Below are 19,561 nucleotides of genomic sequence, written 5' to 3'. Positions count from 1 at the left end.
TCGACACTAGAATAAGCACAATTTCACCTTATTTTTCCCATCTGTCCTTCTCACTTCTGCAATTTTATGTATACCTTGTGCAGATTGATGACTCCATCTGCTTCTTGCTTTGACTTTATGCGCATCAGCTGGTCCAGATGTACGACTTCAAGACGATTTCTGGATGCTGTTTTGATATGATTCATCAAACCGAAGCCTCTTTCACAATCTGCACTGGATGCTTGAAATGTAGCACAAATATCCACAAGATGTGAGATCTCCTTTAGCTCCTTACATCTGAGTGCTGCAGCCACCATATCTGAGAATGTGCTGATTGACCCTTGTCTAATATTTGCTTCATTATGTTCTTGAATTCTGCATATTCACTGTTAATGGCCTCCACCGAATGTGGGTGGTGGAGAATGGCCTCGTACTTCTTTGCCAGTGTAGCAATATCTGTTGTTCCATACTCAGAACTGATGTCTGAGCTCAATGCTTCCATGTCAAATACAGACCACTCCTTTAATACATCTTCTGCATCCAAGTGATCACACAATTTACGAATAAAAGAGTAATCTCACCTCTATTTCGGTCACTCCACTGAACATCCTTCTCATCCTTCAAGTATTGGAAGCGCAACTTCTCAATCTTTGCTCGTGCAAAACAGTGGCCTTCCATCACAGTCAGGTTGCCTTTTTAAAAGAAAGGCAGAGTTGTGCCAGCTCGCCCAAAACATCTCTCAGAGCAGTGAGAGTAACTTTGAACTTTGAATCACTCAGCTTTTTATAGCAGTAATTTGCCACTGGATCTCTGTTATCTCTGGATTCTCTCATGCATTATTCTTCAAGCATAGTGTAGTTCCTCAGAACAGCATTCACAGCTTGGTGCCGCGACAGCCATCGCACATCGCTCAGAGGCCTGAATGACAGTATATCTGCATCCAGAATCTTTGCAAGGTCCTCCATTTTGCCTCTCTTTACAGTGGACCGCGTGAGTTTCCACATATTGCATCAAAGGCACATCTTTCCATGCATCATCAATGCCCAAGTCCTCTCTATGGGCCACGCAATGTTGTTCCGTTAGATGTGGTATTTGCCGTTTTAATAAAGATGCAACTCCGTTGTGCTTTCCTAGCATTACTGAGGCGCCATCAGAGGTCAGCATAACCATTCTCTGCAAGTCCAGTCCATGCTTGGAGTAAAACTGTGTGATTGCCTGCACAATATCATGAGCAGTGCATGCCGTCAGCTGGATGATGCCACCGAACACAGTTTTATAGTTGACATCATTTTTCTCCCTGTATTTAATATACAAGACTAGCATTTTGTGCACTGTTATGGCTGTGCTCTCATCTACTATCAGAGTATGCCAGAGTGTATTTTTAACATTGCACATTGTCTCATCTCATTGATTGAGTTCAGAAATTCAAAGGCATAATTCGCCAGTTTTCTGGTATAATCTGGTATTTTGCCATGGAATCATGGATTTGTTGAACTGACAGCACTGATGCATTCATTTTGATGGGTATGATGAGTGTGAATGATGATGAGTAGAATATTATGAATGAGAACTTTGAACCCGGGGTCGGATTTCTTTTTGTGTGACAGCTCATTCCTCTGCTCTCGATCTTTTCCGCTCTCCTGCAATAATGTACCGATCCCCATTCCCATCTTGCGTCTTCGTACAATTCCAACAGCATTCAAATGACTTTTCTGCTGAATGTGATGCTTGAGATAATCCAACTTCCATTCAGCCCACACTTTTCCCTCCTAAAACTCACTTGCTACTTTGGCTTCGCAGCATGTTTTGCAGAGCAGCCCTTTTTCACTCGAAAAAAAAAAAAAAAATCTCACCCTGTCTTCACCTCTTGTTCTTCTGTTCGCACGTATTGTGACAGCCACTCCACCTTAAAAGAACCACATTTCTTTTTCTGTGTGCTTTCCAGTGGACTGGATAACACTTGGCACACTGTTGCCTCTCACAAGTCGGAAGCTATGCACGCTGCAGCTGCGTGCATAGCTTCCGACTTGTGAGAGTCTGCTGTCTGCTCTTCTCCTGGCTAAGTAGTCTCATAGGTGGGGGTGAGGTGAAGGGTCCATGAGGTGCAGACAAAATCCTACTTCATAGACAACCTGGTTTTATGTAAGGACCCTCTTCATATTGGTAAAATATTTATTTAACTTAATAAATGAAGAATAGTAACAATGGGCAAGATACTAAACCCCAAATTCCCTCTGATGTTGCGCCAACTGTGTGTGTGTGTGTGTGTGTGTGTGTGTGTGTGAATGGTTACTGAGTAGCAGGTGGCAACTTGTACAGTAGCCTCAGCCACTGGTGTGTGAATGTGTGTGTGAATGTGACATGTTGTGTAAGCACTTCCAGTGGTCAGAAGACTAGAAAAGCGCTATACAAGTGCAGCCCATTTACCTTTTACAGAGGATTACAGTGACATTACAGTGGCTGTGGCACTCTGAAACCAGCAGTTTGGTTCAAATATAATAAATAAATAAATAAATAAATGCAAGCCTCTGCAGAATAACAAGTCAGCTACTTCTGCTGCCAGTTCACAGACACCCACAGCAAAATAAAACAGACAAATGGAGCAACTTGATTTGAACTAAATGTTCTGTGACTGTTTGCTCTGATCCTTTCATTATGTTCTGCACTGCCAAACGGGAAGTTCAGTTCTTTAAGTGTGATGGTGGATGTTTGACGTTGTTCCAGGCCGCAAAGCCCAGTTTGGAGACAGTTTTTCTCACAGAGTATTAAGTAACAAATAAAGTGCTTCATTCAGCCACTCTGACTGTTAACAGACAGACCAGGATGAACTGTGCTGCCTGGACTCTAAGAATTAGATTACTGAGGCTGAAGAAAAAAGGTAATTCTCGGTTATTGTTCAGCACTGACAGTAAAGTCACGCGATGTGTACTGCACAGGACTATTTAGTGAGGATTCAACCAAAACCATAGGATTGGCACTTCCAGTTTCCTCGTCTCAAAGTCAGTGGGTTTTTTTTAATGGGTTTTTGTTTAAGAAGTCTGAAATAAGGTCTATAATTAACACAAGCTGAAGAGACTTTTGTTCTACAACATAGAATAAGTCAGTAGATACCCCACTGCATGGCTGGCTGCTGGCATAAACACTGTATGCGGTTGTTTATGGCAACAATCGCTGCAGGGCTCCACACGATCAGTGTGTGATTTGCTTTTTTCTCTCCTCTCTTTATTTCAACATATATTACATCAGTATGTTATAATGCTAAATGGTGTCAGGTTAAAATGCTATCAGTAACAATGCAATACATTATTAAATAACTTTTGATTTTTTGTTACTCGATTACACCCCTCTCAGCAAGAGTTACTACACTAGATGTATGTCCGATGCAGTAGCTAAATTTATGGAATTGATTCCTTCTGCATTGACCTCATTACCATGTCTCAGTGTGACTGAGGACGCTTTTACTAATTGAAGTCACTCTCAAATTTATTGTCTTGTTGATAGTGCAACTGGCTCACTGTGATAAGCTCTTGACTGTGTTGCATCTTTTAAGAGGAAAATAATGAAGTAAAGAAAATGAACTCCATGGTTTAAACCCCAGACCCGCAAATTAAAACAAATATCGCAAAAATCTGAAAGAAGTTGGCACTAAACCAACCCAGAAGAGTCCTGTTTAGTCTGGCAGGATAGTCTTAAAACATACAGAAAAGCCATGCCAGAGCACACTATTACTCATCGTTAATTGAGGAACATAAAAACAATCCCTTTTCTTTTCAACACCGTAGCTAGGCTGACTCAGAGTCACAGCTCTGTAGAGCCCTGTATACCTTTGGCCCTCAGCAGTGATGACTTTATGACTTTCTTTAATGATAAAATTAAAAACTATTCAAGATAAAAATCTATCACCCCTTGCCCTTAACTGACCTGACCTCAGTCACAGGTAGCTTGGATATGGCAGCATGGCCTGGAATTTATTTGTTCCGTTGTTCCCCTATTGACCTTCACCGACTCTCTACTTTGATTTCCGCATCCAAGCCATCAACATGCCTGCTAGACCCCATCCCAACTAAGCTACTTAAGGAAGTTTTACCCTTAATTGACAATTATTTATTAGATATAATCAATGTGTCTTTATTAACAGGCTATGTACCACAGTCCTTTAAAGTAGCTGTCATTAAACCTCTTCTAAAGAAGCCCACTCTCGATCCTGAGAGTTTAGCTAACTATAGACCGATATTGAATCTCCTCTTTGTTTCTAAAATCCTTGAGAAAGTAGTTGCTAATCAGCTTTGTGACTTTCGCCAAGATAATAGTTTATTCGAGGATTATCAGTCAGGATTCAGAGTTCATCATAGTACAGAGGCGGCACAAGTAAAAATGACTAATGACTATTGACTGTCTCTGATACAGGACTGGTCTCTGTATTAATCCTATTAGCTTACACCATTGACCATCACATCTTACTCTACAGACTGGAACACTAAATTGGCCTAAAAGGATCGGCACTAAGCTGGTTTAAATCATATTTATCAGATTGTTCCCTGTTTGTTCAAATTAATGATCAGTCCTCTGTGCATACTGAGGTCTGCTTCGGAGTACCACAACGTTCTGTGCTTGGACCAATCCTTTTCACTTTATATATGCTTCCCTTAGGTAACATCATTAGATATCACTCTGGATTTCCATCATTATGCAGATGATACACAACTGTCTCTATCTTTAAAGCCAGATGAAACTGATTAGTTATCTAGACTACAAGCATGCCTTCAGGACATAAAAGCCTGGATGAACCGCAATTTCCTGAAGTTAATTTCAGACAAAACTGAAGTTATTGTTCTTGGCCCCAAACACCTCAGAAAGTCCTTCTCTAAGGATATAATGTCTCTAGATGGCATTGCCTTGGCCTCTAGCACAACTGTAAGGAACCTATGAGTTATATTCAGTCAAGATCTATCTTTTGCCTCCTATATAAAACAAGCTTCTAAGACTGCTTTTTTCACTTGCGTAACATCTCAAAAATTAGACATATCTTGTCCCAAACAAATGCCGAAAAATTAGTGCACGCAGTCCCTGAAGTCTTTCCAACTGGTGGAGAACGCTGCTGCACATGCACTAACGGGAACCAAGGAAAGGGATTATATTTCTTCTGTTTAAGCGTCTTTGCACTGGCCCCCTGTAAAATCCAGAATCCTCCTCCTTACCTACAAAGCTCTGAATGGATAGGCTCCGTCCCATCTGTCACAGCTCATAGTTCCGCATCAGCCCTCAAGAGCACTGTGCTCTGAAAACACAGGTTCACGGTTACTTGTGGTTCCCAAAGTCTCCAAATGTAGGATGGGAGCCTTCAGTTACCACGCTCCTCTTTGATGGAACCATCTTCTGGGTTCAGTCAGGAAGGCAGTCATCGTCTCCACTTTTAAGGTTAGACTTAAGACCTTCCTCTTTAAAGCTTATAATTAGGGCTGGCTCAGGTTGCCTGGACCAGCCCAAAGTTAGGCTGACATAGGTTTTGTCTGCTGGGGGACTTTCTAGGATACATTGAGCTCTTGCTCCCTCCATCGGCAAACGCTCTTGGCTTTTTACTGCATTACAGTAACTCATTTGCCTCTCAGGAGCATTTGTGCTTCCTTGTTTCGTAGTTTTCCCGGATCTTGACTGTAATCTTTGCTGTGCCTGGATCGTGGTTATGGCTGTGCTAATGCTGTAACCCTGCTTTTGGCCATGCTTGTGTTGTGGCTGCACTGATGCTGTAGTCCAGCTTGCCTTGATGGTGGTCTTGGTTGTGCTGTTGCTGTGGTCCTGTCTGAGGCTGCGCCTTTGTCGTGGGCCTTGGTTGCACAAATGCTGTGATCATGCTTGAGGTGACCTTCAAGTACCATTATTATGCATCATGCTTCCACTATTAATACTATATGCATGGGACTCTTATTTAGGACTGCACCTAATGATTATTTTCTTATCGATTAATCTATCAATTATTTTTTTTCATTGATCTACCTATTATTTTTTTAATACTCAATAAATATAACAACAAATTTACTGTAAATAACATTTTAAAACTTGTCATACACTGCAGGGCATTATTCCCCAACAAAAAATAGCCCAGTCTTAACTGATAATCTGTGTTTTACAGTCTGAAATAGTAAATCAAGTCTCTCCAAAATAAAATTAATGCAAGAGCTTGTTTCACTCAGATAAAAGGAATGTAGTGCAATCTACAATTTAGCAATCCAACAGCAAAATAAATAAAACAATGTAAAGTACAAGTCACTTAACAAAACAGTTACTCTTTGTTACATTAACAAACCTCAAATCTAGCAGTCCAACAAAAGATCTTACAGTAAAATTAGTGCAATTTGAATAACACTATAACTTTTCTCTGAGAGAAATAATTATAACTAGTACATTCTTTCTGCATTAAAGTCCAGCCTTAACTGGGCCTTAAGACATATCGCTGCCTGCTGATATGAGTGCTGTATTTTCATATTTATAAGCACATATTCCACTCATTTATGAAGTTATACAAGCTCCTGCACAGCTGACAACACCGTCCTGTTAATGTTTCAAAATAAAATGCATTGTATCAGCAACTGATGGCATTCTGTACAGAGCCACAGTCAGATAGTTTTTGTTTTGAAAGGGAAGCAAGGAATTTGATGTAAAACAAACATCTTTGTATTTCCTCATCTCTGTAACAGAGAGAGACTTTAAATTGCAGTATAAAGTGGTATAGAGTCAACAAATGCGAACGTCGCACGTAAAAAAATGGGCAGCCACCGTTTCTCTAGATGTGCTGCAGCTCAGACGCACCTGACAAGCGCTGCTCACGTGAGCAGTGTGCACGCTCTAACTTGATACACAAGTGCCGAAACAAAAAACAACATGCCCGGCACTGCTCACGCTCTCATTACGCTTACTGTGTGAAACAGTATAATCGGTTACGTCGATGTGTCACCCCAGCCATACTCTTATCAACACCTGCGATATTTGCACATAAAATCACATGCTATCATGGAGTGCATTTAGTAATTTTATGTCTATCACTATTATTATATATGTTAATGTACCATTATTGCTGTGCATCTCTCACCCTCTCTCTTCCTCTCTCTCTTTCTCTTTCCTTTATGTCATTACTGTAATTTAATTGGTATTTACGACGTCTATTGCATGCCTGTCTGTCCTGAAAGAGGGATCCTTCCTCAGTTGCTCTTCCTGAGGTTTCTACCATTTTTTTCCCCCGTTACAGGGTTTTTTTGGGGGAGTTTTTCCTTAGACAATGTGAGGTTCTAAGGGCAGAGGGATGTCCTATGTTGTAAAGCCCCCTGAGGCAAACTGCATTTTGTGATTATGGGCTTTATAAATAAAATTGAACTTGAAAATTGAAAATATTAGGAGCATGAGTATTCCTATAGGACCAAAGCAGGGGTGGATGGCCAAAAAAACCCTTGACTTTCACCAACAGCTTGATGTTGGCTTCCTGTATGACTCCAGAGCCAAACTTTGATGTTTTATTCTAAACCTAACCATGTACTTTTGTTGACATGTGGTGTTGGTTGTGGTGTCCCAAAACATGAACAGCTGATGCAGGAAGATATTTAGTGCATAATATGTAGATGTGCAAGTCCACTGACAAAGCAGCAAGAAGTGATGTCTTAGCATGACAGCATGTTTCCCTGCACTGTGAGGTAAACAGTAGAAATACATCACTGACATTGCAAAGGAATCTACTGCAGACAAACTCTTGCCCAATAATAGAATTCAGGACTGTCTCACTCCGTTTCCATCTACAGTCTGACTTTGCATCCATTTTAATTGGTGGGGGAGGGATTTCAATTTCTTCTAACTAATCAGTACAAATCTGCACTTCTGCCTGAATCTCATGTTATATGAAATTAAATTTGTGCCAATAATCAAATAAAAACAAGACTTTGAAAGAACATAAAACTCACTAAAGCAAAAAAAAAAAAAAGTTCATTTCATAAATTAAATTTACAACTTGAATTATGTGTTATCATAGAAACCCTTTTCCTTTTGCCATTCTGCTTCTTTCTGACTGGTCAAAGGTTTGTTTTCACTGTCAGATTTTAGTGATATGATTTTTTTTCATTGAACAGTAGTTTATTAGATAAGGGCCATCTCTGTACGGTATTAAATCTGATTGAAGAGCACTTTGGATTTACAGTTAATGAAGTTTAGAAGTATAAATGACAGTATCATCTGCATATGGTTGAACAGAAGAATTAATACAGAACATGGGAAGATCACTGATGAAAATTAAAAAAAGAAATGGATAAAATGTCGAACCCTGGCATATACCTTTTTGTTGACTATTTAAGCCAGACCCTCCCCCTTGAATAACAACAGTTTGCAAAAGTATGCAAAAGATGAAAGCATTTTGAGACAGCCGAACTGCATTCAGCTTGTCTAAGAAAAAGGTAGTGACTGACCAAATCCAAAACTTTCTTGAGATCAAAATAGGCAGTAAATACGTAGGTATGGGTGTAAAGTATGCTTAATACAGACAGGAGATGAGGAATCATATGATTTTGTGTGCATATATTATTTATTTCCTCTGAACATAGTAAATGATAGTGATACATTTATTACAGTGGCTGTCATCATTTACTTATATGTGTATGGAGAGTCACAGCAACACCAGTGACATGAAAACTAAATATTTGGCACATATTTCAACATAGATCTGTACAGATGATGGAAAAGTTCTCATTCTGATGCCACTCAGGTTTGGTCTGGGTGATTACATATTGGTGAGCTGAGGCACATTGTGATTCACATGTATGATTATAACACAAGAATGTATTTAAATTGTATTTGTTTGGCAATGATGAGACCTCTGATAGTTACAACTCCTCCCTGTAGAATAAACTCAACCTTTTATGTATTTATTTATTTTTTTATCTTTATGATGTCTGAAGGCTCCTTCCTGAAGGCTTCTTTTTGCATTGTTTGCGTGGCTGTGAGCATGTTTTATGAAAGATCCTTAAGCACAAAAGTAAGTTAATTCCTTGAGTACAAAATTAACTGAAATTCTTAATAAGCAAAATAAACTAGATTCTTAGTGAATAAGAAGTGTCAGTGCAAAATTTAAAAAAATAAGGGGAATTCTAGTGAAGCCAGAAAAAAAAAAATTAAAAAATGTAACAGTCATATGACATAGGGAAATTTCTCACTTCGCAATTATGTGAAGTTCTTATGAAATATAAAAAATCTTTTAAAAAAAATAAAAAATAAAAAAGAAACTAAATCCAATATTATAAAAACAAACAAATCCTTCAATAAAATTAAGTAAGTCCCTCAAGTGAAAAACTAAGTAATGCTGTTTTAGTCAAGCAATTCCTTATTTAAAAAAAATGAGTACAATTTTAGGAAATGAGCAAAATTCTTAAATATTATAAATAATATATATAAATATAAATAAAACTTAATAACCAAAAGGCAGTTCCTCATTTACAAAATAAATTCCCTTAAGTACAAAATTAAGAAAAAGAAGAAATTGAAAAGAAATTTACCAAATTAGTAAAATTCTTTTAGTAAAAAGTAAAAAAGTGAAAACAATCTACGCATGGACGCACACTTGGCACTAACAATCAAGAATTAACGTGAAATTACTATAAAATCAGAGTCTGACTTTTTTTCTTTACATTATTTGCTAGTTACCTGACTTGATGCATTGATAGTGATGGTTTCAATCACAAACACCAGCAGATTGCCCTCTTTCCGCTGCAGAAACACCCATGTTGTAATAGTCCAGCTGAATGTTCTCCTGTCTGCCTGCCTTCTGCCCTATAATTGCCTGGAGAGACATGACAGCACACAGATTAGACTTGCTGCATCACTCCTCTCTACGGTTCAATAAACACATACTAATTCGTGCTTCATTTCAGTTAGTGGTCTAAACATAAGATGTGTGTCAGTACCTTACGGTAGAAGTACAGCACAGTGTTCACCAACAGCAGAGTCATCAGCAGGATGACCATTTTCATGATAAGGGGTTCTGGATCTGATTCTGAAACACAAGGACAGTCATCGCATCGCATCGCATCGCATTGCATCACAAGCCGTGAACTCTTCCTAGGGCCATTCCTGAGCACTTTTTGCAGCGTGGCATGGCATGGGGTTCCCAGCAAGAGAGATGATCACCTCTTTACACCTGTCAGAGGTTTTAATGTTGTGGCTGATGGGATTTAGTCAGCTTGACTGCATCACAACCATGCATGATGCAGTCACAAAACTATACAGGTGTGTAGTTGCGATCAAATGGAAGGTCAAATTTAAAGATGGGTGTGGTCCAAGCAAAAGGGCTGGAAGTAGAAAGTGAGGAAGGGGCCAAGCCACGGATTGCTGTATCGTAGCTGAAGTGATCCGATAGCAAGATGGTACGTAGTTTGCTGTTGCCGTTTCTAAACTTTGTAAGTTGGGTTTTTATATGACATGTGTAACACAATGACAGTAGTAACAGTGTCATTCTAGAAACAACATGTGGTCAGCTGATCATGTTCAGTCAGTTTGGATGAATCATCTTTTCCAAACTTGCATGTAAACAGCTTACTTTACCTTAGACATTTTAGGTGCTAAATTGTCAGCAACCTCAGTTCAGAACTGAAGATGCCTCTTGGATGAGAGGTGAAACATCTTCACGAAACTCAAGTTCTGTTTGCCCACAATTTGCTTATACTTTAGCACCTAGAATTTAGTGTGATAAAGCACCTAGAATTACTATGACTTAGCGCACTGAAGAAACCTCTTGAATGAGACATGAAAAGGCTTAAACAAACTCAAGTAATTGCTTCAGTATTAACAGGGTCCTAATCTTCAAGCAACTTAAGCAAGTCCAGTTGCCTACAATTTGAACTTGTTCAGAACTGAAGATGCCTTTTAGATTAGAGGTGAAATGTCTACAAGAAACTCAAGCAAGTCCATTTGCCTATGATTTAGCACCTAAGACTACTTTGACCTGGATGACTGAGAATCTTCACCTACTTACCTGAGACAGTGAGTGACAGCAGACGGCTCTCAGAGGAGAAGTTGTGAGAAAAAACAAGGATGTGATAAACACAGCTGTAGCTTCCTTGGTGAGCGGGTTCTGCATCAGGAAACAGGAAGTTGGCAGAGTGATTGACAGCAGGTTGGGTGTACTTTTGTGCTGAGTTGATGGATGTAAAGGTGAGCTGGAAGGAGCCTCCTGGGTACTGTGGCTGGATGGAGCAGCAGATGGTGAAGTTTGACCCCTTGGACACCTGAAACCCCTGCTGCTGGGCCTCGCAGACCCCATCCATAGTGGATACACAGATGTTGGGCTGAAGCAGCAGGTCTGTAAACGCAGACAGATGATTGGCTGAACCAGTAGGTATTTAGGTCTTTAAACACAGGGTATGCTCCATTTCAGTGCACGGGTGTACCACATAACACGCACCAGCGACCATTGCAAAAGAAATAACCACATCATGGACTCAGATAACACAAGAAATATTGGATCAGAGACCAACAAAAACAAAGATCAAAGAGACTCAGAAAGCAGGGCAAGGACACCATCAACCGGGACATGTGGGCATTCATGCTTTCCCACACCTAGGACTTCTCCTCCAGAGACCATCAGATGGTGGGGGGCATGGTCAGCCGGATAGACCTGTCAGGTCTGTCAGGCTGACCACCTCTGGGAAGAACAGCTGATAAGGACATGTCACAGCAGTCAGGTGACGCTTCTGAGGAAGGACAAGTAATTGACAACATGGACCACATTGTTCACAATATGATTTTATGTAAGCCTGGATAACATTCATCAGTTCTCTATCTTATTAATCTTCTTTGACTCGCTGGTGTTTGTATACACCATGCGGTGTTGGTAATGACAACACCGCTCATGCAGCTGAAATTTTGGAACTGATCCGGTGGATGTGCCGGCTATGATAACTATCTAGGTCTGTAAACACGGAGAGATAATAAAAGGTCAGGTTACTCTATGTGCTTTGAGGGGTGGAATATATTGTTGCATATCAGCATCTCAAACCCCTCGCCCATCACGCCTGACAAAACCTGCATGTCTGACGAACCTCTGATACTATACTTACAACTTGCATAGACCTACACTGGTTACACAGGCATCATGCACATGTGGTGTAGCAAAATGGGGCATTGAAATCTGAATGATTCAGTCTAGTAGGTACTGCTTGTACCAAAATAGCACCAGATTTTGGTACCTAACCAACAACAAGACAAGTGACTTGTTTTCACCTGTGGAAGTACAGACAATAGATGGCACTCATGGGCTCTGCTGTTCATCTTGTCACGAGTAAAAACACTGTATGACAATTAAGTACAAACAAGGATCATCTGTTCTAAATGGCTCGAAATATCCTTACCTAGATCAGCCTTGATACCTATCTTTGAGACCAAATCTAGACAATTAAGCTAGAAATATTGCTATCACACATGATGGCATAAATGATGTCAGTGATGGGCTTACCTGAGCAGGTGAGAGTCAGGATGAAGAAAGCGAAGCCTGGTGTTACACTCTCCCTCAGAACAGATCCAGACTGAACAAAGTTATACCTGATGAGCAACACATTTTTGTCTGGGGACTTCTTTCCCCGTCCTACAGAAACAGCAGAGCCACAGTCCATTTCCCCACAGGCAACAGCTGCTTCCTTCAGGGTCCAGTCAGTGTTACCTACTCGTCTCCAGTCTCCCTGTTTCACTTCCAGTGTTCCTGCACAGCGACTCTCTCCTCCCACCAACCTGACAGGCTCTGAACAGAAAGCAGAGAGTCATCAGTAAAAGAATAATGTGAGTTTTTGGAAAACAGAAATGAACCAGATCAAAGCTGCAGCTCCTCTTCTACCTGAGCAGGTGAGTTCAACAGCTCTGTCAGGTGAGCAGGTGTTTCTCTCTGAGCTTCTACAGTCCAGGAGAGCAGACTCATGGCCTTCACACTGGAACTCTTTGGTCCAAACTGGCGCCTTCACTTCTCCATAGAGTGCCCCCTGAAGGACTGAAGGAGCCCCACAGCCAAGTTCCCTGCAGACCACCTCTGCATCCTGCAGGTCAAAGTCAGCTTCACACATCGAGGACCACCTCTGGTCAGACTGGTTAGACTTCACCTCCAGTCTGCCTGAGCACAGACTATTCCCATTCACCAGCCTGATGGAGTCTGAAGAGATAGTAAAAGATAAATCAGAGAAAAATAAAAGACATCAGACACTAAATAAAAAGATGACAAACAACCATTCAGTGATTCAAACTGGACTTTACGTGACAGCATAATTATAACAGTAATTATATGCAGTAATTTTTAAACAATAAAACAACATAATTATATGCAGCTTTCTTATTAGAGACATCATGGCAAATTGCAATCTGGGTAAACTTCCATACTTTATAAAGGACAAAAACAAGAATGAACCTGTGTAAAAGCAAGTGCAACATTCTCTCAGAGAGAAGCTAAACAATGAAGCAAATGAGCGCTACTTTGCAAAATTAAAGGAAATAAACTGCCCCAATCTGTACAAATGAGCGATGGGTCAGGTGGTTCCTGTAAGCTTGTTAGAAAATATCCAGCCCATTCTCCTGAACTCGTCAAATAGCGTCACTCGGTGAATGCTTTCTGCGTACAAGTGTGACGCCTAAAGCCACCTTCCATGTCCACCTGCATTGGGCATGGACAGCAGATGATAACACTGTCGGACACAACTGGTGGCCTTGTTATTGTATGCTGGCAGATGGCCGGAAGGCATTGGACGCGCGTCCACATGCAACGCGCACAGGCGCACATTTGGCAACTAGTCTGGACGAAATTGGTCATGTGTGCCTGAAATGCTGAAAGACAGCATCAGGTAACCATGTAATATTCAAAGCATGGGTGTGCTCATAGGGTGGGTGAGGAGGTGGGTGGATCCCACAAATAACCAACTTTTGTGCGGGAGGTCCGAGTACGCTTCCTGTGTGGATCTGTGAGTGTTTTCTTTCTACACCTTACCATGTGCCTCTTTTGCCTAAACCTAACCATTCCTGACTTTATTGCCTAATCCCAACCATCGTGACAGTCTGACGCACAAGGTCACTGACAAAGCAGCACCATTTTACAAGTTCAGAGTGAGAATGTGTTCATTTGTCAGCCTAGTTACATTGCTGTCAAAGATGACGTCACAGATGGAGTCCCTGTTACACTTACCAGAGCAGGTGAGATTCAGCAAAGAGCGAGAGGAAGCTGATGATAAACACTCCCTCAGAGCAGATCTGGACAGACCACAGTGAGGTCTGACCTTCCACACAGATCTGACTGAGGACTCCACACTCTCTACTGCAGAAACAGCAGAACCACAGTGCAGTTCTTTACATACAAAAGCTGCTTCCTTCAGGGTCCAGACAGAGTTATCCACTGGTCTCCAGTTTCCTTGGTGTTTTACCTCCAGTCTTCCTGCACAGCGACTCTCTCCTCCTACCAATCTGACAGGCTCTGAACAGAAAGCAGAGAGTCATCAGTAAAAGAATAATGTGAGTTTTGGGAAAACAGAAATGAACCAGATCAAAGCTGCAGCTCCTCTTCTAACCTGAGCAGGTGAGTCCAACAGCTCTGCCAGATGAGCAGGTGTTTCTTTCTGAGCTTCTACAGTCCAGGAGAGCAGACTCATGGCCTTCACACTGGAACTCTTTGGTCCACACTGGTGCCTCCACTTCTCCATAGAGCGCCCCCTGGAGGACTGAGGGAGCTCCACAGCCAAGTTCCCTGCAGACCACCTCTGCATCCTGCAGGTCAAAGTCAGCTTCACACACTGAGGACCACTGCTTCGACTGGGGAGACTGGTTAGGCTTCACCTCCAGTCTGCCTGAGCACAGACTGGTTCCATTCACCAACCTGATGAAGTCTGGAGAGATGGTAGAAGATAAATCAGAGAGAGGTAAAGACAGCAGATGTAGCGGTTCTTGTACTCCTCTTGTGTTGTGTATTTAATGGCAAGGCAGACTTTTTCACCGTTGGCAGCTGTTTATTTCTCATCTGGCATGGAAATTCAACACACAGTCAGTCCAGCTCGCCCCATACATACACATACACGGCCCAGAGGCAGCGAGGTCCGACTGTTCAACCAGTCCACAAATGAACACAAAACAACACAAAGTGTACCTGGCATGGAAATTCAACACACAGTCAGTCCAGCTCGCCCCATACATACACATACACGGCTGCAAGAGCAAGATGAAAAGAAAGTGCAAGTTAGCTAACATGTGTAACTTTAGCCATTTGCAAACAGAAATAAAAGACAAATATCGTCAACCTTTCAAAAAAAAGGCTCGACCGTACGGGAGCTTCATGATTCAAAATACAACTTAAACCACTCCTCAACATCAAAATGAAAGCAATTAATATAAAATAAAGAAAGAGGTCATACTCATGCACCTACCCCGGAGGCAGCGAGGTCCGACTGTTGTTACCCCCCGGGGTGCACAACCCCAAACCACAGGGGTGCTGCCTCCACTTACAATAGGAAACCCCAGCTCCCGTGCTCCGCAGTGTGTTCCATATGGCAAGTGGGATCACATTATCGCTTAACTCCGTTACACAGACACAAAATAAAAAGATGACATTTAACAACTTTTCAGTTATTCAAACTGGACTGCTCAATTTCAGTATTACTTCATCATTAACAACAGAGCACATCTTTATAACATCATAAACCGCAGCACATATACAATCATGTGTTAGCATAGATAGAGACAAGCTAAAGGCTAACATGCTAGGTTATGATAACACGCTATGGACATAATACCATGGCCCCTTCTGCTCGACTTTTCTACTATATAGAAGCACTTATCAACATCGGAATAGTTGTGTTAGGTTTGGACTGAATGCAGCAGACCATGAGAGGATCCCACCCAACGTCATACGCTGAGTGACCAGTCAGACCAGAGGGGAGAAACCAAACTGAAAGCACGGGATGAAGAGAGGGAGGAGAGCCGGAATCAGGGCTAGGCTGACCTGCCTTGGACCAAGAGCTGTTCCTCTACCAAGCCTTTTCCTGGCTAATGTCCAGTCGCAGGAGAATAAAGTGGATGAGATGCGATTGGGAATCGCTAAGCAGTGAGAAATCAGAGACTGCTCTGCACACATCTTCGCAGGGACATGGTTAACCCCTAACATTCCGGATCAAGGTATTGCACTGGATGGGCAGACCTTGTTAGAAGCCATAAAGACACAAGACCCTGATGCAATTTCAAAAAATGCACTGCAGGAATTGAATGATACCCAAGCAACCGGATGGAATCGTAATAGTAGTTGCTGATTTTAATCAACTCATCCTTCAACTCCAAAGATGGAGTAGGATCAAGGACAAATGTAATTTCATTTGCACAAATCTACCTTCTACTTTCTACTACCAGTGTTTTGAGATGACTGTTAGAGACAGCAAACGTCCGATCGCATCATACCACCTAAGGTATAACAGGTGGTGTGTTCCGCATGTTATCGTACCACTCAGTATCAGGACTATTGGAAAACTCAGTCACGCCCGTGATTCTGCACCTGATTTACAGAGGCAGCAGCTCATCAGACTGCGATCGCTGCCAGAGTAGGTCCACTGCCATTCTTGCTATTGCATGTGTGTGTAAACCTGAGTGCTTTATTGTCATAGATGATGTCACTGATGAGCTTACCAGAGCAGGTGAGATTCAGGATGGAGGAAGAGAAATCGTATGTTACACACTTCCTCAGAGCAGATCCAGACTGAACACAGTTTGAGCTGATCCTCCACACAGATATGATTGAGGACTCATCTTCGGGTTGTGCAGAAACAACAGATCCACAGTCCAGCTCTCTACAGGCAGCAACTGCTTCCTTCAGGGTCCATAAATGGTGACTCACTGGTTTCCAAACGTCACGTTTCACCTCCAGTCTTCCCGCACAGTGACTCTTTCCTCCCACCATTCGAACAGACTCTGAACAGAAACAGAAATGTCGTCACTAAAAGAAGTGAATTTAATTGAGCAAAAATAAAACTAAAATTTAATTAAAAATTGAGTTTAATTAAACTTTCTTTATCTTTTGTCTCTCCATTTACCTGTTGAGTTGTAATTTCCATTAGCCTGGAGTCCTGACGAAAAATACACAAATAGGAAAATTGAATTTAGATATGAATAATACATTTTAAGACTTTCTTGCAGTGGCTTGATTCACAAATCTATTTTTTTCAAAAGGTATTGGCCAATCAGATGTCCCCCTCCATTTCATCCACTACCATAAGCGTAGATTCTAAGTGATGATTTAATGAGATGCCACAAGGTTACATCATCATACATTATGATTTATAACACAAGGACCACAAAGAGAGACAAAATGACCATGATGCAAAAATGACTACAAAGGATCAGAATCAGAACTAGTTTCTTTGCCAAGTAGATGTACACAAAGGGTGGATTTGCATCAGTGTTTTAGTGTGAGACAAAGCATGTGAATACCATTAAAACACGTACCCTGTGTCTGTATTAAAATGAAAGACCTGCGCAGAATGTGTAAATACAAAAAAAAAGTGCAGGAAATGTTCAAAAGTTAATAGTATGAAAAATAAAGAATATACAGTAGGCAATGTACTGAGATAAAAAATCAGAAAGATGTGCATGGAAATAATGCATGAGACAAATGGGAAGACTTCAGTATTGGGGTATGGGGGTGGGGGTCCATGGCCTTTTAATTTTTTTATTTTTGTATTTTATTTTTTTTGAAGATCATTTCTTTTGGGCTTTTTTAGCCTTTAATGGATATGAAAGCTTAAGCATGAAAGGAGGAGAGCGAGAGGGCATGCAGCAAAGGGCTGTCAAGCCCTTAGGCCTCATTACCAATAAGGGAAAAGCAATAACTCTAAAGTTAAGTTTTTGTGATCCTTGGCTTTATTGGGATCAGGTCCTGAGTTGGGCTGGAGCTATTCATCAACATAATCAATGTCATCAAATACAAAAAGACATCGATTTACAAAACATGCCATGGCACTCAAGTCATTTCCAGGTCACACTGCCTGGAAAAACAGTGCTTGATGGCTTCTTTGCTGAACTGCTGCAGCCCGTAAGCCTTCTTTAGGATCAAGGAGATAAACTGTAATAAAAACCAGCAAGGCTGAGAAGGAAGATTTCCACTGAGTCAGTACTTTCAGACCATTTTCGATACAAAGTCATCAAATACTGCCGCTTTAGCAGTGCTTTCAGCGTAAGATCCGAACGCCAAAAGCCACCTTTTCTGTCCGCAGATATGCCGGACGGCATCACTTGAGAATGTGGCTGGACAGAACTGCAATGTTATTATAAGCTGGGAGAAAAAGTATTTTTTATAATAGGCTTTATAAATAAAACACTGAAACACTGCAGGACACAGCATCAGGTGAGAATGCGGCCAAATAGAAGCGATTGCGGTGTTATAAGCTGGTAAACGAAATGCTGCTGGTAACGAAATAATACAAGGAGCACAAGGGTATCTATAGGGCAGCAGGGAAGGATGATGAATGGGTCTCTTAAACAACTGACTTTCATGTGGGAGTCCGGTGTTCACTTCCTGCCTGACTGTGATAAAACTTTACCATGCGCCTCCTTCCCCTAATCCTAATCATCCCTGCCAGCATCATCTCACCATGTGCTTGTGTTGACGTCACAACAATGGTATCCCAGAACGTAAAGAGGAGATACAGAAGCATACCCAAAGCTTTATGTGGACGTAAAAGTCCACTGCAAAGCCGAAACGTGACGAGTTGGGATGAGAACGTGTAGGATTTGGCTATAGGAGAGTAGACAGGAAACAGTGAGGCTGATCAATCACATCAAGTAACAAATGGTAACACTGCATTACATGCTGCATAACTTTCTGTCTATAAATCCATGTTAGACCTAGCTGCCACCAATCAAAATAACACTGCAAAGAGGGGAGATTATCTATAAAAACATGAATGTTGCAGAATAGAAAAATAAACTAAAAAAAACCTGTTAAAATGAAATCAGAAACTCAGCTTGACGCAATGAAAATCTGAAGTATTATAGCTTTAATGTGTAGAATATTGCAAAGTCCAATTTTGTCTTTTCTTCCTTTCATTGAGAAGGTGTGTGTGTGTGTGTATGTGTGTGTGTGTGTGTTTTTATAAAAGTGATGTTAGTGTATATCATCAGTTTGTTCTCTGATTTAAACCTTTGATACAAATATTTGAATGATATCATGTCATCTTTAAAGCAGAGTCCTACCTGAGCTCCACAGCATCAGCAACAGCACCAACAGGTGAACCATGTCCAGGTAGACCGTCTCTCTGCCTGTCCGCTATCTGCTCTGATAATCACATGTGCTGTGTTTATCAGTACATCTGCATACAGGAAGCTGCAGAACTTCTCTGGAATATATCTGATTTTGTTGTCCTTATTTTTAAAAAGGGTATTTATACTTCTCTAAACTGCATTTCTGGGAAACTGATAACTGACAGAACTGTGGTTTCTGTTACTATGACAATCAGGGTAGACTGAGATCTTAAATACAGATTAATGTTGCCAGTCTTCTTATTTTTTCCGGTTGATGTCTTAATGTCTGCAGAGAGTCATTAAGATGACA

The 19,561-nt window shown here is 41.1% G+C and overlaps 1 protein-coding gene across 3 annotated transcripts; it reads right to left on the bottom strand.

Annotated features, from left to right (window-relative positions):
* Positions 1-8,520: 8,520 nt before the first annotated feature.
* Positions 8,521-19,376, bottom strand: LOC121945349 (CD5 antigen-like). 3 transcript variants are annotated; one of them, XM_088084951.1, is made up of 10 exons: positions 19,204-19,376; positions 17,046-17,078; positions 16,642-16,923; positions 14,544-14,858; positions 14,165-14,449; positions 12,836-13,144; positions 12,461-12,742; positions 10,982-11,308; positions 9,915-10,003; positions 8,521-9,790 (listed from the first exon to the last, which is right to left on the bottom strand). In XM_088084951.1, the coding sequence occupies exons 1-10, from the start codon at positions 19,244-19,246 to the stop codon at positions 9,683-9,685; spliced, it is 2,073 nt and encodes a 690-aa protein (XP_087941077.1). In that variant the 5' UTR covers positions 19,247-19,376; the 3' UTR covers positions 8,521-9,682. The 3 variants fall into 3 exon arrangements, with proteins under 3 accessions (XP_087941077.1, XP_087941078.1, XP_087941079.1); XM_088084952.1 differs by lacking the exons at positions 16,642-16,923; positions 17,046-17,078; positions 19,204-19,376 and adding exons at positions 15,116-15,174; positions 15,393-16,527; XM_088084953.1 differs by lacking the exons at positions 16,642-16,923; positions 17,046-17,078; positions 19,204-19,376 and adding an exon at positions 15,116-15,368.
* Positions 19,377-19,561: the final 185 nt, after the last annotated feature.

The sequence above is a fragment of the Plectropomus leopardus genome, chromosome 11 (assembly GCF_026936395.1).
Source record: "Plectropomus leopardus strain MGB_pleo_1.0 chromosome 11, ASM2693639v1, whole genome shotgun sequence".
Taxonomy (NCBI): domain Eukaryota; kingdom Metazoa; phylum Chordata; class Actinopteri; order Perciformes; family Serranidae; genus Plectropomus; species Plectropomus leopardus.
Note: the sequence above shows the minus strand (reverse complement) of the source record. Positions and strands in the feature narration are given on the sequence as shown.

Bases quoted from the DNA above. Each gene is read 5' to 3' on its own strand.
- LOC121945349 (XM_088084951.1), bottom strand. From the start codon at position 19,246: ATGGTTCACCTGTTGGTGCTGTTGCTGATGCTGTGGAGCTCAG. The intron at 17,079-19,203 runs GTAGGACTCTGC...ATTTTTCGTCAG, and splicing joins GCTGATGCTGTGGAGCTCAG to GACTCCAGGCTAATGGAAAT. The intron at 12,743-12,835 runs GTAGAAGAGGAG...CTTTCTGTTCAG, and splicing joins TGTTGAACTCACCTGCTCAG to AGCCTGTCAGGTTGGTGGGA.